The 17,330-nt window shown below is 45.7% G+C and overlaps 1 protein-coding gene across 1 annotated transcript in view; it reads left to right on the top strand.

Moving 5' to 3' along the window:
* Positions 1 to 17,330, top strand: part of Celf6 (CUGBP Elav-like family member 6) — a 31,355-nt gene extending 14,025 nt beyond the window's left edge. Inside the window, exons 4-11 of the mRNA XM_028892474.2 lie at positions 12,730 to 12,809; positions 12,992 to 13,276; positions 13,385 to 13,517; positions 13,599 to 13,748; positions 13,974 to 14,036; positions 14,304 to 14,621; positions 15,144 to 15,299; positions 16,057 to 17,330. Coding sequence (XP_028748307.1) covers positions 12,730 to 12,809; positions 12,992 to 13,276; positions 13,385 to 13,517; positions 13,599 to 13,748; positions 13,974 to 14,036; positions 14,304 to 14,621; positions 15,144 to 15,271 — 1,157 coding nt within the window. The 3' untranslated portion in view covers positions 15,272 to 15,299; positions 16,057 to 17,330. The remainder of the gene's footprint in view (positions 1 to 12,729; positions 12,810 to 12,991; positions 13,277 to 13,384; positions 13,518 to 13,598; positions 13,749 to 13,973; positions 14,037 to 14,303; positions 14,622 to 15,143; positions 15,300 to 16,056) is intronic.

Here is a 17,330-nt window from a genome sequence, read left to right as displayed (position 1 = left end):
AAGATATTATCAGCCCCACATTGCCTTGGAGAGATATGTCTAGGTTCCTTTTCTCTTTCCATCTTTTTTCATCTCAGTCTTTCCAGACAGGCTTTTCTGATGTGCCAACTGCATACAAAACATGTTCAAGAATCTCTTCCCATTGGGAAGCTCTGTTAGGGATCACAGCCATTGTTGGCCATCTTCTAAAACCCTTCCCAGGCCACATATGTGAGACAGATCCACAAATAAGTCACCTATGAGTACATGAGTGAGCTGAGAAACAAATAGAATGTGCTGTATAGTTCATTCAACTATCCAATCAATATGTTCTAGGCTACTCCATATTAGGAATACAGACCTGGTCCCATGGAGCCCCAGACTATGAGGGGACAGATGGGAAAACAAATAAGGGGTCACTCTTCAGTGTGAACAGCGTTTCTCAAGGAAAAGTCTAGGATGGCACTGTAGGCACACAAATAAGGGGGAGCTAACCTAGATTAGAGGAGGTCAGGAGACCTCAAAGGGTACCAGAAAGTAGTCAGAGGAAGGAGGAAAGAGGAAGGCAGGGGGAATGGCATGTTCTGAGACCCCAGAGCTCAGCAGGACATGGTACAATTTGGAATCTTATTCAGGAATTGGTCCATGTGCCAAGGGACGCACGCTACACATGGTCCTGCACATCCCATCAGAATTCACAGGTGGCTGCTCAGTAATGCTTCTGCTAGGCTTCGTGGCATCTGCTTGGGTGTTAACATTTTCTTCCTCTTTTTCTGTACAGACTTTGCAGGTGTCACATCACTGACAAATTCTATACATGAAGCATCTCACCTGTTCACCTGTTCATGTTCAGGGTAGTTCAGGGGCAGGACAAGAAATCTGGCTGAAAAGAGAGCTGCCTAACTCCCATTACTTCAGGAGTTTTGTGTTACACAGATTTTTCTTGACAACGGATGGTTTTCAAGGGCTATGCATTCTGAGCACACGCTTGAATAATCCTTGCAGATAAGCAGGACCAGATCTTTCAGTGCCTTCTTGCTACATATTCAGGAAAGGAGTAAATGTAGTAAGTCTTGCAAAGCAGTTGGGTCTTTGTCATTTATAAATATTTTATTTACCGACTGATCTGTGTTCTGCAATCTCATGTCTAATCAAAATGAGTTGCTTTTCTTCAGGGCTATCACAGATCTTCTAGATTAAAGAAATGATTTATGTGTGTGTGTGTCTATGTGTGTGTATATGTGCAGATATACGGGTGCCTGCAGAGGCCAGAAGTGGGCACTGGATCCCTTGGAGCAGGAGTTGTAGGTATTTGTGAGCTCCCAGCATGGGTGCTAGACCTGCCTTCTGGGCCTCTGATAAAGCTGTAAGCCCTTGTAATGGCTGAGCCATCTTTCCAGTCCCCACACACCTCTTGTAGGGTTTGATTGCTGAATTTTAATGCTGTCTAAAATATGAGAAGCTCAGTTTTGTTGTTGATTTTGTTCGTTTGTTTTTTGTTTGGTTTGGTTTTGTTTTTTTGAAACAGGGTTTCTCTGTGTAGCTTTGGAGCCTGGAGCCTGTTCTGGAACTCGCTCTGTAGACCAGGCTGGCCTCGAATTCACAAAGATCACCTGCCTCTGCCTCCCAAGTGCCGGGATTAAAGGCCTTGTTTACTTGTTTTTGAGACAAGGTCCACTATGTAGCTTTGGCTGTCTTTGAACTCAACGATCCACTTCTTCTGCCTTCCAAGTGCTGGTATTAAAGGTGTGCAGCAGTGTACCTGGCTGAAAGCTCAATTTTTTAAAGATGATTTTTAATGTCTTGCCTCTGAAATGTAATAAACACCACCAACATGGAATAATTTTTCCCATTAAAGTCTTTTTTTTTTCAGTGACCTCAAGCATTCTATAACCCTGATTACAAATGTTCTTGTATTCCAAGCTGGTAAGCCTGTATATTTTTATTATTGCTTGAGTTGAAGCCTTTAGTTTACAGCTGATTTTTAATAGTTTGTGTGTGAAAAGACACTTGTATCAATGAAATCTTAATTTAAAGGATATCAGTCCTTTAAATTAAGATGTCTGCTGATGTCTGTAATCTCAGAATTTGGGAGGCTAAGGCAGGAGAATCGCCGTGGGTTTGAGGCCACCATGGGCTATACAGTAAGATTCAGGCCAGCTTGGCCTATAGTGTGAGGTCCTGTTTCAAAAACAAAACTAAACTTTTTTTTAAAAGACGTTATCTTAGGTGAGGTAATTCAACAAATAAAGATGCTTGTTGTTAAGCCTGATGTCCTGAGATCAATCCCTAGGACCTATATGGTGGAAAAGACGAATGTCTCTCACAAATTGTCCTCTTACCTCACATCCATGCCATGGCATGTGATCTCTCTCTCTCTCTCTCTCTCTCTCTCTCTCTCTCTTCTCTCTCTCTCTCTTTCTCTCTCTTCTCTCTCTCTCTCTCTCTCTCTCTCTCTCTCTCACACACACACACACACAAATAAATAATAGAATGCAACTTACAAAAGAAATCAAGGCAAATGTAATCTAAAGGTCTCCCATTTATCTTCTGGAAGGAATCATTATGTGATTTTTTTTTTCTCATAAAACGGGTGTCAGAAACTAACTTCAGGAACCCAGGAAACTTAATATAAAATTTATGTCTTAATTATTAAAACAGAAGCTGCTTCAGCTTTTTGTTAGGTGCACTGTGGGAACCCAGATAAACCCATCGGGTTGACTTCCTTGGCACCTGAACTGCAGTTCTCCCATCATCCATGCGGAAATATAAAATGAGCCTTTTGACAAAAATAGTGCTCTCGTTTTGAAGTTTGATGACAATGCAATGTGTTCTTTTAATCACTAAACATGAAGTTTGTGGTAGTAATAATTAATGTACATACTAATGTCCTTTTAGATGTTAGTGGTAACACTGGATGGAGATTTCATGCTTCTGTGGTGTGTGTGTGTGTGTGTGTGTGTGTGTGTGTGTGTGTGTGTGCTCCAATGCATATATGTGGAAAGGCATGTGGAATCCAGAGGTCCATCTTAAGTGTCATTTTTCAGGAGCTGTCCACCTTGTTTTTTTGAGACAGTTCTCTCACTGGAACCTGGGATTCACCCTATTTGGCTAGGCTAACTGGCCAGTGAGCCCCAGGGATTTTTCCATCTCTGCCTCCCCAGTACAGGGATTACAAGTACACAAAACCATGTGCCCGGCTTCTTACATGGGTTCTGAGGATTGAACCCATGAGCAAGCACTATCCTGGCTAGGCCATTACTCCAGCCCCAGAACTTGGCATTTCCTTCCCTACAACACAATAACGATAGCAGTACAGCAGGATCTATCTGCTAGGATCCTCTTCTTCCATGGCTGCCCCTGTAAGTTTGGGGACACTTTTCTCAAAGACATGCATCCACACCTGCATAGACTATATTATTTTAATGTATCCTGGCTAGATCTTATGAATTCTGAAGCTAAGTTCCATGGTGTTCATAGAGTCCATACCCTGGGTCTCTACTTTTCATCCACTGGCAATTATACATCAAATAGTAAACTATTAAAGAAAAATGAACTGAATTTCCTAAAGGGAAGCCACCTCCTGTCAAATAAACAATATTTATTTCTGCGTTGGCCAAACATGGCATCAAAAACTTCTCCTCCAGCATTTGGATTTATTTTTTTAACTTATTTATTTTTATTTTATGTGCATTGGTGTTTTGCCTGCACGTATGTCTGTGTGAGGATGCCAGATCCCCTTGAACTGGAGTTACAGACAGCTGTGGGCTGCCATGTGGGTACTGGGAATTGAACCCGGGTCCTCTGGAAGAACAGTCAGTGCTCCCAACCTCTGAGCCATCTCTCCATCCCCGAATTTGATTTTTTTAAGGTGAGCATTACAATGTTTTCTGAAACCGGATGCAATGGCACATATGAATAGTCCCAGATACTTGGCATGCTAGGCAAAAGGATCCCTTGAGCTCAAGAGTTTGAGGCTAGCCTTGTCAACATAGCAAGACCCTATCCCAATAAATAAGTGGAGAAAGTTTCCTGGGATAAAATCCCAAGGTTTTTCAGAATGGAAAATGTTATCAGAGGTAAGGACTCTAAGTTGATTGAACAATGATTACTACATAAATGGGCATCATTTGTTATTCAGCATGAGGACCACTATGGATTTTTCTTATCTATGTTTTCTCTACTTTTGAAACATTAATACTAAGTTAAACTGTAAGTATAGTCTTATAGAAAAATAATTTTTAGTCATGATGAAACCTCTAAAATCAGTGGAACACTAAATTCATATTTTTTCCTTCCTTTTCAATTTTATAATATAGTCAATAAATTAATAAATCACATTGGCGATTATTCTGTTCGTTCTCCTTCCCAACTTGTGTATTTCTTTAAGCTACACAAATCTTTACACATCCAAGATACCTAAGGTACAGAAATAGATTAAAGTAATCAATACACCCAATCAATACACTCTTTCTACTTTTTAATTAAGTAATTAATTAATTCAAAACTTGAACTTGTAATCTTCCTGCTTCAGACCCAGAGTGATAGAATTACAGGTGTGCACTACAACACTCTGGTTTCACTTTTTAAAATTATCTTATTTATATGTGTGCCTACTTGTCATGTTGTCCATGAGTGTGCAGTTTCTGCAGAGGCCAGAAAAGAGTATTGGATCCCCTGGAACTGGAGTAACAGATGGTTGTGAGACACATTTGGCTGCTGAGAATAAAACGAGCCCTCTGGAAGAGTAGCTAATGCTCTTAATTATTGAGCCATCCTTCTAGCTTCTTAATATTTAAAAAAAATTTTGAGATTAAAATATAATTACATCATTTCCCTTCCTTTTTCTCTCCCCAAACCTTCCCATATGCCCTCCTTTTCTTCTCTTCTCTTTTCTTCTTCTTCTTTTTTTTTTTAATTTTAATTTTTTGAAACAGGATTTTTCTTTGTAGCCTGGAACTTGCTCTGTAGACCAGGTTGGCCTCAAACTCACAGAGATCTGCCTGCCTCTGCCTCCTGAGTGCTGGGATTAAAGGCGTGGCTGCTACAGCTGGCTGTGTATTACTGTTTTAAATCAGATGCATGCTTTAGCAACAACTGTTATAATACAGATGGTTATTTCTATCTTTGGTCGGCAGGCTTCTTATTCTAGAAAAATACCCCTTCTCTTCCATACAAGTCTAACTCGTTAGGTTTTACAGAGAGCACTTGAGAGTTGCCTCAAGTTAACGCTTTGCTTCCTGCAATGTGTTCTGCCTCTGAAGGTACAGAAAGCTGGTTGTCAGCATCTTGGCCGAGAGCAGATCATGCTAATCAGATGTTATAACATTTTAGGGCCTTGGCTGCGGTGGAACCCAAGGCAAGCCCCCATCACAAGTGATGCTTTTCAGACACAGGCATGCAACCCGCAAAGGAAAATGCACCCCTGAAGTGTCTTCTTCCTCTAGAGCCTGGTTCACCTTTCTTACTGAGCCCTGGCTCTCTTGGATCATAATGAGGGGTCAGTAGCATCTTGTTTCCATTTCTTGCTCTAAGTCTCTTTGTTGCCATCTTCTTTAAAGTTCTTGTTTATGTTTTAATAGTAAAATCCAAATAATAGGGTCCTGATAGACGGATCAGTAGTTAAGAGTATTAGAGGACTTGGGTTTGATTCCGAGCACCCAGATTGCTTTGCAACCATCTGTAACTCCAGTTCCAAGGGATCTGATCCCTCTTCTAGCATTTGAGAGCACCAGGAACATATGTGGTGCACATACACACATGTAGGCAAAACACATATATACACAAAATAATGTGAATTAAAAAAAGTATCATCTTAACCATTTTAGTGTTACACTTACTAGTGTTAAGTATATTCACGTGTTTGTGTAACCAAACCCCCAAAGATTTTAATCTTCAAAATGTAAACAGCCTGGGAAGAGGACTCAGTAAGGTATTTGCCATGCAAGCCTGAGGACCCGATTTCCATCCCAGCCTTCATGTAAAGGCCTGTCCACCTGTGTGTCTCCCAGTACTGGAAGGTAGAGACAAGGAGATCACTAGATCATTCTGGCCAGCTAGTCTAGTGAGCACCAGGTCCAGTGATAGAGCTTGTGTCAAAACCTAGAATGGAAAGTGATTGAGGAAGACCCCCAGTGTCCACCTCTGGCTTCCACATCCACTCTATACACGTGCACGTGCCCTCCCCACCCCAACATGTGCACACACACAAACCAGAACTCTGAAACTTGACACCATTACACTTTTCCCCGTCTCTGTAGCCTCTGGCAAACACCATTCTGCTCTCAGTTTCTAGCAGTCAGACTACTCCTGAAAACTCATGGAAGTGAAAATAGGCAGCATCTGTCTTTTGGTGACTGTCCTACTTTGCTGGGCATATAATGTCCTAAAGGTTCATCCCTCGAGGTGGGAAATGTCAGAATGCTTCTCCTTTTTAAGACTGAACAGCAGCCCACTGGATACATATGCTTCATCTTATTTATCCATTGATCTGTTGGTGAGTGTTTGGGTTGCTTTTACCTTTTGACCATGGTGATTAATAGCATTATAACTGAGTATGCAGACATGTCCTTAGGATCCTGCTTTCTCAGAGGACAAATGGCACATGATCTCACTCGTGTAAAATATAAAGAGGAACTCACAGAAGCAGAATGGAATGGTGGCTCACAGTGGCTGATGGGAGAAGGGAATGGGGGAAGGAGAGAGGTTAGCCAAAGGCTCCGGGCTTCTGTTAAGCAGAGGAACATGTTTTAGTGGGTTGTTACAGAGCATGGCAGCTAGAGTTAATAATAATTTGTAAGCGTATGTAAAATGGCTCAGCTCACATACGGCTCCTGCAGAAGGACGGCATTCAGTCTCCAGCATCCTTTTCAGATGACTTACAGCCATCCATAACTCCAGCTCCAGGGAATCGAATGCCTTACTGTGGGGCTGGAGAGTGGGCTCGGCAGTTAAGAGCACTTGCTGCTCTTGCAGAGGATCCAAGTTCAGTTCCCAGCACCCATATCCAAATGATGCCCTCTTCTGGCTTCCAAAGATTCTTCAAGAACATGGTGTGCGGGGAGCTGGAGAGATGGCTCAGAGGTTAAGAGCACTGGCTGTTCATCCAGAGATCCTGAGTTCAATTCCCAGCAACCACATGGTGGCTCACAACCATCTGTAATGAGATCTTGTGCCCTCTTCTGGCCTGCATGCATACATGCAGACAGAACACTACATAATAAATAAAAATCTTAAAAAAAAAAAAAAAAGAAAAGAAAAGAAAGAACATGTTGTGCATACTTATAGAAAGCAGGCACCCATATATACATAAATAAAAAAAGTGAATAACCAAAAATTCCACAAAGCCAGGTGTGGTGGCACACACCTTTAATCCCAGCACTCTGGAGGCAGAGGCAGGTGGACCTCTGCATATTTGAAGCAAGCCTCATCTATATAGTGAGTTCCAGGACAGCTAGGACTGAATATAGCACCCTGTCTCAAAAATAAATAAATAAAAATTTAAGAATAAAATAAATATTTAAAAAGAAATTTAAGAATTTACCATGAAAAGTCAAGTAGTTAAGGTGATGGATATGTTAATTAGCTTAATTTAGTCATTCCACAATGCATACATATATCAAAACATGAAATTGTATCCCATGAATAGGCAAAATTAGTAATGATAAATTAAAAAGAAAAATAATTTTGGAAAAAAGTACAACAAAGCTTTTAATACTTTGGCATAAATACTTCAAAAGAGATACTGCTGGATCATATGGTAATTCTGTTTTTATTTTTGGGGGACTGCCATTACATCTTTTGAGGAAGGGCAGTGAGACAGGGTCTTGTGTGGCCCTGACTGGCTTAGGAGCTCTCTTTGTAGACAGGTTTGCCTTGATCTCACTGGGATCCACCTGCTTCTGTTTCCCAGGTGCTGGGGTTAAAGGCGTTTGCCACCAAACCGGATACTATTTATACCACGGCAACTGTGCCTTTTTATCTTCCTTCCTGGCACCAACGTTCCCGTCTCTCCACACCCTCAGTAACATTTGTGATTCCTGTGTGTGTGTGTGTGTGTGTGTGTGTGTGTGTGTGTGTGTGTCTTTGACAGCAGTCATTTCAGTAGGTGGGAGGTGATGTGTCCTTGTAGTTTTGACTTCCATTTCCCTAATGATGACTAATATTAAATTTTTTTTCATATGCTTCTTGCTCATTGGTATGTTTTTGTAGAAATATCAATTTAAGATCTTTGCCTATTGTTTGGTTTTGATGGTGTGTTTAGTTGATTAGCTGGTTTGTTTGTTTTGATTTTTGAGACAGTGTCTCGTTACGTAACCCAGGCTGGCATCCAACTGGCTGCTCTGCCCCCACCTACCGTAACGCCACCCAGTTCTTTGCCCACTGAAGACAAAACTTTTTTTCAGTAGTGTCTCACTATGTAGACCAGGCTGGCCTGGAACTCACTACGTAGACCAGGCTGGCCTTGAGTTCACAGAGATCTTCCTGCCTCTGCCTTCTGAGTGCAGATTAAAGGTGAGCACCATAACTGGTTAAGCCTTTTTATTTTTGACGTAGAGTCTCAGGTAGCCCAGGTTTGCCTCTATGTAACTGAGGATGACCTTGAATGCCTAATTCTCCTGCCTTGGCCTCCTGAGTGTCAGATCACAAGTGTGTATGCCACAATGCCTGATTTATGAAGTGCTAGAGATCGGACCCATACTGAGCAAGCATCCTGCCAAGTAAGCTGCATCCCAGGCCTTTTAAGTTTCTTGAGGTTTGTCTGGCCAGGAGGTTTTGCCTGCTTGTTAAGTCTTCCTTGGCTTCTTCCACTGCCGCGGAACACCAAGGGAGAGAGGCTTTGCTGCAGCCACTGCTCCAGCAGGACTTTCTGGGTTGACTTTGGACTGAAAGGTGAACTGAATATTTTCAGAATGGGTTTGGTGGTTGGTACCCAAAAGTTGCAACTTTTACTCATAGTCATGGCATCCCACCAATGTCAAGGAGAGTGGGTATAAAGGCCCTAAATGCCAGAAATGTGTACACCTCAGGTAAGACCTTCTGGTTTTGATCAGCACACTGGTTCCTCCTTTCTTCAGAAGGCAGCCTAGACTGATTCTGGGCTCTCAAACATATCATTGGTTACATTAGAATTCCTGACCTATATGACCCGATACACAAAGTAGCTTCATGGAAATGAACATGTGAGAGCCTAAGTCACTTGCTTGGAGTTCAAAAACATCTGATAGAAGAACAAGGAGTATACATTAGGTGCCAATAGGAAAATGCAGTCATACCATTGAACAATGTGGCTTTCCAATTATGTCTCAACTCCCCACTGATGTTACCTCCCTTTTTCTTCCACTCCAGGAAGGTAGACGTCCACAACTGATATTCTGTCTTTAGGGACCAACCCACCCTCCATGGGATACTCTATATGTTATTTTTTTTAATGTATATGGGTATTTTGTCTGCATGTATGTTTATGCACCATGTGTGTGCCTGAGGCCTACAGAGAGCAGAGGAAGATATTGAATGCCTTGGAACTGTGATTGTCAACCATTCACCATGTGGATGCTGGGAATCAAACATGGGTCTTCTGGAAGAGCAGTCGCTGCCCTTAACAGCTTGGTGACCTCTCCAGCCCCTGTTGGATACTCTTACTCAGATGGTTTTAAGTACTGGCACTGAACTCCAGGTTTTGTCATGCTATACAAGTGCTCTACCATTGAGCTACATCCCCAGCCCTCACTCAGACATTTATTCCTAGCTCTTGTAGAATCCTTTTTTTAAACAAGCCAGTAGAGTTTGATTTAGAGGAAACTGATATATCTGGGCTGTTAGCACCATCCTTTCTATCTGAAGGGGAATCAATAAGCCTTAGAGTCTTAGTGTTGAAGGCAACACTAAAGGACCCAGGCTTGCCTTTGATCAAGTCTCTTAAAATTATCCCACCATATCTGGATTGCCTGAAGTTCATAGTCACCGTGGAAGTTCATAGTCACCGTGGCCTAGCTCATCATCCTGTGAAACATTAAATCCTCGTAAAGTAGCAGAGAAAGTTCCAAGATTCAAGTGATAACCTTGGAAACAGAGAACCCAGCCCACAAGGAGTGCTCTTTTCAATGATGACTTTTTTACATCCCAGTAGTCCAGAACCATAGGCTCAATGCCCTGATGGAAATGACTAAATCAAAAGGTTCTTACTGAGACAGGAGGATCAAAGGTGCCTGTGATAGCTATGCTGAGGCCACCTTTGTCCCACACTCCACCACGGGCAGAAAAGGGCCACATGAAGTTTAAATAAAGGATGGGAAGGCCACCGTCCACACAAACCTCTTTACTATGTTAGTAGCTTCATCTAAGCTTGTCTTCTCTCTTCTCACACAGGGCTACCTGGCTGCTGGCCCAGGAGGCATGACAGCTCCAGACCCTATCAGTGACACAGCTCTACCATAAATTAGAGCACTGTGAAGCTCCCTTGGGACTGTGGAGGTTCTGGGATCTTCTCCAGACACTTCCAGGCCTTTTGCAGACATGGGAATATTTTAATGTCAAAGCTCAGAACAATAGCACAGACTTCTTGACGTTTGATGTTGGACATTTCCCTGACCACTTGAGGCCTGTTCTTCAATGTTAGGGCAAAGCCATGAATTTCATAATATTTATACAAGACTCAAATCCACACTGATGCTGCCTTCCACCTCCTCCCATTCCTGGAAGGTTGAGCCCCATCTTTGATATTGCTTAGTGACTTGCATACCCCCTTGTTCTTTCCAGTCTTCTTGGGTTATCTGGAACTCTACCCTCTATCTTTTAATGGTTTTGAAGAGCTTTCCTTGGATTGCACAGGAAAGATTTCAGCTCCCTTTTCTAGCTTCAGTCCAGGCATTTCTGATTTTCTCTTCCATCTTTATTTTTACTCTAATACTTTATTACATTGATTGATTGATTGATTTGTGTGTGTGTGTGTGTGTGTGTGTGTGTGTGAGAGAGAGAGAGAGAGAGAGAGAGAGAGAGAGAAGAGAGAGAGAGAGAAGATGGAGAAAGCATACATGTGGAGTTCAGAGACAACTTGTGGGAGTCAGTACTCTCTTTTCACTATGTGGGTTTCAGGGATAGAACTCAGAAGATAGATAGATGATAGGTTGATAGATGATAGATAGATAGATAGATAGATAGATAGATAGATAGATAGACAGATAGATAGATAGATGATAGATAGATAGATAGATGATAGGTTGATAGATAGATGATAGGTTGATAGATGATAGATAGATAGACAGACAGACAGATAGATAGATGATAGATAGATAGATGATAGATAGATAGATAGATAGATAGATAGATAGATAGATAGATAGATAGACAGATAGATGATAATCAGGTTCATCATTGTCAGCAAGTGCTTCTACCCACTGAGCCACCTCACCAGCACCATCTTAATATTGTTGCTGAAACAATATATTTTGCCACTTTTTTTTAAAGAGGTTGGGAAACCAGGGATCTGTTCCACAGGTTCAATTTTCCCACTAACACCTGTAGAAGCAAAAAGAAACCATCCACAGGATTGAACTCTTACCCCACAAGCTTGTGAGGTCGTAAAGGGGTTTAGGAGCTCGATTTTTCTGAGCTCTGGGATCTTAAAAATAAAACCTGAAGCCTGATTCCCAACCAACCCTTCTTTCCCAATGTTCTTCGTGCCCTACACTGGCAAGCTCCACCCCTAATTCAGAGGCTTACTTTAGAAAGAATCCAGACTATAACAGTGAGTCCACTGGACCCTACCCTTCAATCTCAGCTTCCTATACAGGAAGAGGTCCTGCAGAGGTCCAACTTGGAAGATGTATAGCTAATCCCTAATTCAAATCCAAGCCCTCTAACTTTCCTCATGGGGCAGAGACTCAGTTTACAATTTTGTCCCTTTCTCTGCTACTCCCACAGGCAATGAAGGTGCATGGAGAGATACCTTGTTTTTTGATGATCATCTAGGTTACAGACAGAATGTGTTCTTCCAAGGTGTTACCACACCAGAGGAGGGATCAGGGCATGAAAGCATGAGATGTCAAAGAGGAGGTCACAGGACTCAGGGAGGGCCCTGGAAGCTAGGCAAGGAGATGGGAGGGGGCCAAGTCTGGGAATTAGGAAAGGGGCTCAGGGGCTCAGCAGACACAGTGGAGAAAATGCTAATGTCAGAAGCTCAGAAAACCAAACTTTCTCTGTAGGTCTTTGGCTAAATTTGGTACTGGGACTAAGGATTCACCATTCCAGTGCTGAGTGTCTAAGGCTAAAACCTTAAAAGTAGGATAGCTATGTTCTGTGCTGGTGTTCGTTTGTTTGTTTGTTTCTTTAACAGAGCCCTCCTTTATTTAAGCAAGAAAGGGCAGTGATTTGGCCACTGCCACCAGGCTGACCAGTAAGGTCACAGTCAAGCATCCCTTCCTCCAGCAGCATTGCACAAGTCTAACAACAAAAAAGGTCAAAGTATAACATGATGTGTATAGGCTCTGCAAAAGCCGTCAAGACTGGGTAACTTCCCACAAGAGCAGCAATGAGTCTCTATGAGCTTCTGCAGGATCCAGGTTTCATAATGGAAATCTCAGCTGCTTCCTCTCATCCCTGTAGTCACCCTGCCCCAAAGACCCACTAGGTCCCCGCCTTCTCACCCCACACATCTTCCTAAGTTAGACTGGTGAGCCACTTCCGAGCGCCACAGGCGACTCTGGGAGTCTAGGACACTGAGGTCCCAGGTCATTCCTGGCTTTGTCCCAGAGGACCGGAAGCTGTTGTGGGGATGTTGGCAAGCAGCAGGGGAGGAGGATGTCAGACGTCTGTTCCAGCCCTTCGCTGCAGTGCTCTGACGCGTAGGTGAGCCGTTGCACTCTGGGGGGGGGCGCGGGGGGGGGGGGGGGGGGGGGGGGGGGGGGGGGGGGGGGGGGGGGGGGGGGGGGGGTGGGGGGGGACCAGATGACTGTCTTTTTTTTTTTTTTTTTTTTTTTTTTTTTTTTTTTTTTTTTCGTTTGCCTGGGCTGAGGGTGAAGCCAGCGGAGTGGAGGACCTGTTCCCTTCACCTAACAGGCTCTCCGCGTTTGGTGACCTTTGCCTGCTGGGGAAGGCGCTGGGCTCAGAGCTCAGTCAGGGTCAGTACAGGTCACCAAATCCTTCCTCGGCCCAGGGCGCCTCATCCAGCCTGGTGGTGAAGCTGGCAGACACCGACCGCGAGCGCGCACTACGGAGGATGCAGCAAATGGCTGGCCAGCTGGGCGCCTTCCATCCAGCGCCACTGCCTCTCGGAGCCTGTGGCGCCTACACCACTGCGGTAGGTGCCTGCCTCGGGCCCAGAGAGGATAGGACCTGGCTCCGGGTCGGGAGATAGGCAGTTACCAGCCGCTGAGGCCTCTACAGTCGCCCTTCTTCCTTCCCCAAGATCCTGCAACACCAGGCAGCATTGCTGGCCGCGGCGCAGGGTCCCGGGTTAGGCCAGGTGGCCGCGGTGGCCGCCCAGATGCAGCACGTAGCGGCCTTCAGCCTGGTGGCCGCACCGCTATTGCCTACAGCAGGTAAGGGACCCAAGAGACTGAAGCCATGGTTGAGAGGGCCCATGAAGTCTCACTTCCTGACTCTCTTACCTCCATCTACAGCTAACGCGTCACCTGGTGGCAGCGGCCCTGGTGCACTCCCCGGCCTTCCAGCGCCCATGGGGGTCAATGGATTCGGCTCCTTGAACCCCCAGACCAACGGACAGCCAGGCTCTGATACACTCTATAACAACGGGCTTTCCCCGTACCCAGGTGGGTCGCCCTACCCCGCTGACTCAAACCTGGAAATGGAGTGGAAGCGAGGCATTTCAGGCAAGGTCCTGCTTGGGGGGAAGGGATTCCCCCCATCTTCCCTGCTGCCTTTCATAGCGGTCCTCCACCTCCCACACTCCCACCCAGGGTCTCTCCCCTGGCCCCTGGCCTCTGACCCCTGCCCACCTACCTTCATCGTGGGCCTTGGGCCCCCTCTCTCTCCAGCCCAGAGCCCCGGTGTGGCTGACTCCCTGCAGCAGGCCTACGCTGGGATACACCACTATGCAGGTTTCTCTCGGTGCTGCCCAGCCCGGGGGGTGGGGATGTGGGGTGTTCAACGGCCTCAGAAAGGAACAGGGAGATTTGTGGGAGGGTTAGGCTCTGTGCCGAGGAGTCAATTCTTCCATCCTGTTCAGTTCCCAGCCCCCAGCGACCTGTCTTGGGACAAGGGTAATGGTGAACTGGGTTGAACCTGTCAGAGGTGGCCAGGCACATAGGGATCTGTTTGGGAAATGGCGTCTGTGGGTCACTGCCCGCTCCCACCTCTGTCTCCAGCAGCCTATCCCTCGGCCTACGGCCCAGTGAACACAGCTTTCCCCCAGCAGCCTTCAGCTCTGCCTCAACAACAAAGAGAAGGTGAGGGCCTGGGGGCTGGAGAGCAGCGGCCTGTGTATGTGGGGGTGCCCCTCGGGGTCCTTCCCCTGAACAAGCCTGCTCCTGTTCCTGCAGGCCCCGAAGGCTGTAACCTCTTCATCTACCACCTGCCTCAGGAATTTGGGGATGCAGAACTCATACAGACATTCCTGCCCTTCGGAGCCGTTGTCTCTGCCAAAGTCTTTGTGGATCGTGCCACCAACCAGAGCAAGTGTTTTGGTGAGCTGATCCATCCCTGCGCGTCAGGATTCCCCAGGGACCACACATAAGGCTTCCAGAGACTGAATGTTATGGGACAAAGTATGGGCACAGCAAGCCTTATTTCAGATCACCTGAGAATCTTGGGTAACTAGAGTGTGTGAAATCAGGAAGGTTGCAGTTTTGGAGTTTGTCCAGAGCGGGATGAGTCTGGGTTTGGAATCATGAGTTGCCTTCAGACCCCAACTGCTGATCTGAAGCCAGATTGGGAGGAGTGGAGTGAAGCAGCCCACCCAAATCAGGGAAATACTCTGACCAACACCCGTCCCTTCCCCGACCAGACTTACTTCCCATCTTTCTGGAAACCACACCTTTAGGAATGATTTGCCTCTATTAAGCATGTGTCTATGCTTATGTAGGCATACATGCTCACATAGTTAAGCAATGGAAAGATACATATGTGATGGACCTAGCCTGGAAATTAGAGAAAGGAGACCCTGGCAAGCTGGATTCCCAGCTAACCTGTCTGCCCACACCCTCCAGGGTTTGTTAGTTTTGACAATCCAACCAGTGCCCAGACTGCCATCCAAGCCATGAATGGCTTTCAAATCGGCATGAAGAGGCTCAAGGTCCAGCTAAAGAGACCTAAGGATGCCAACAGGCCTTACTGATCTGCACTCACTGATCAGTCACAGACAGGTGAGTCTTTGGTGGATGTCAGGCAAATGGGACCCAGGTCCCAAGACCCTACCAGCTTTATGACATTGGAGTACTGCCCTCTGAGAAATCCAGGAATAAAGAGAAGAGGCAGGGACAAGGGAAACAGAGACTGGGATTTTCTTTCAACCCGAAGTTCAAGATGAATTAGACAACCTTGGTGTTTCCAGCCTTGGAGAGGCGATTTTTAGGAAAATTCAGCCCAATATATTCTGGCAACAGCTGTAGGGGGTCACAGAAGCAGTGAGCTCATATAGGAGGGCTGCGGTAAATGGGGTTTGGTTCAGTTCATGAGGACCTCATGGACCATAAGTCCTGACTTTATGGTGAAGGGGATGGAACCACTGGGCAGTCTGAATGAAGAACAGAGCAGCTAATGTGGAGATGAGGGGAGAGGGGTAAAGATCCTCAGTAGACCTTCATGAACAATGAGGTGACAAGGGCCAGTCTGGAAGGGCCCTAGGAGGCTGCCTGCAACTTGGAGAGTTGTGCTGTCCCTGCAGGTCCACTGGGTCTCAGCTTACTCCAGCTGCCCCAGAAACTTCCTGCAGGACACTGACCACAATGGTCTGCCTGTGATCCAGGCAGGGCTGGCTTCTGTGGCCAGGATGCTGCCAGGAAGAGAAACCCAGGCACTTAGCTGAGATGTCACAGAGGGGACAGGCTGCTCTTATCTTACCCTCAGTGACCTTTGCCTCCTCCCACCCCTGTCTCCTTATCAATTAATACCCAACAACAGAAACTGAAGAGTGAGAAGGAAGGAGAAAGAAAAGCACAGAAACGCTGGAGTGGCCCTACCGGAAGGAGTGGCAGCAGACGGAGGTGGACCGGACCCAGGGCTGGCGCCTGGGGCTCAGGCCACTCATCATGTGGGTTGTTCCACGGAGCGCTCAAGCTGGCAGGGCAACCAGTGCTGGCTGAGGATCGACTGATCTAAGGGAACCAGCAGAGGGCCTCGGGGGTGCCAAGGGCTTCTCAACAAGGGAAGCCCAGACTTACTTCGTTCAAAATCATATCATTCCTTAGTGTTTAGGGACCAAAGGACTATTGCTTTTTTTAAGAATATATATATATATCTATATAAATTAAAACAAAGAAGAAAAAACAGAAGAGAGACAAAAAAGACAGTATAGAGTCTCATAAAAGCGGCCTTTAAATACCCCTAGGAGACAGGGTGAAGGAGACCCTTGATAGCCCAGCCTAGGCAGAGGAGGCTGTGGAAAGATTGTCCTGTGTCTCGTTCCTTCTGAAGCTACTTCCTTGCCCTGCCCTTTTTAAAAAATGGAAAAGGATGTGAAGTCTAGACTCATATTCCAGCAAGAAGACGGTTATGGAAGCAGTGAACCCACAATCCCCAAGCTCAGATAGCATCCCTGACGGGGAGGCCTCAGGAGGAGCTCAGGCCTGCTTGGCCTTCTGCTCTCCTGGGAGGGCCCCAGCCATCAGAATGGGAATCTGCCTTTCCTTCCCGATGCCCTTTCCTGCGGAGCCCCAGCCTCCCCAGGCCGGAAGAAAGAGGGAGCCTTTGCCTTCCCAGTCCAGGCAGACCGAGGCCACGCCTTGGCTGAGCTGAGACACCTCCTGTTTCCCCTCCTCTTGCGACTTGTTTCCCCAGTGTCCCCTAGCTCCAGGCCACCTTCTGTCTCTTAGTCTAAGTTTGCCCACCTGTAAAGTAGACTCAAGATATGTGTAGAGGGCTGTGACAACAGATATGGAAGGTTTGCTGCTGTAAATACTGCCTTTGAGAAGGGGATAATTTTCACTATGTAGAAGCTTCAGAATTAGAGGTCCCTCTTTACCCAGGACCCGGGAGGGAAGTAGATGTTTTGCCAAAATACTAATTCATTCCTTTAAAAAGTACATCTTTCCTATGCAAGTGTGTCTCACGTGTGCTTACCCAAGGTGCTTTTAGATGGTGAGCAGTGTTCAGCTTAGAAGTGGTGTGTGCTCTGTCTGTCTGTCCTTGTCTGTCTGTTGTATACAGTGGGTGCCATATAAAGCTGATCAACAGTG

This window comes from Peromyscus leucopus, chromosome 7 (assembly GCF_004664715.2).
Source record: "Peromyscus leucopus breed LL Stock chromosome 7, UCI_PerLeu_2.1, whole genome shotgun sequence".
In the NCBI taxonomy this organism is placed as follows: domain Eukaryota; kingdom Metazoa; phylum Chordata; class Mammalia; order Rodentia; family Cricetidae; genus Peromyscus; species Peromyscus leucopus.
The sequence above is the reverse complement of the archived record's forward strand: the minus strand, read 5'-3'. Positions and strand labels throughout refer to the sequence as shown.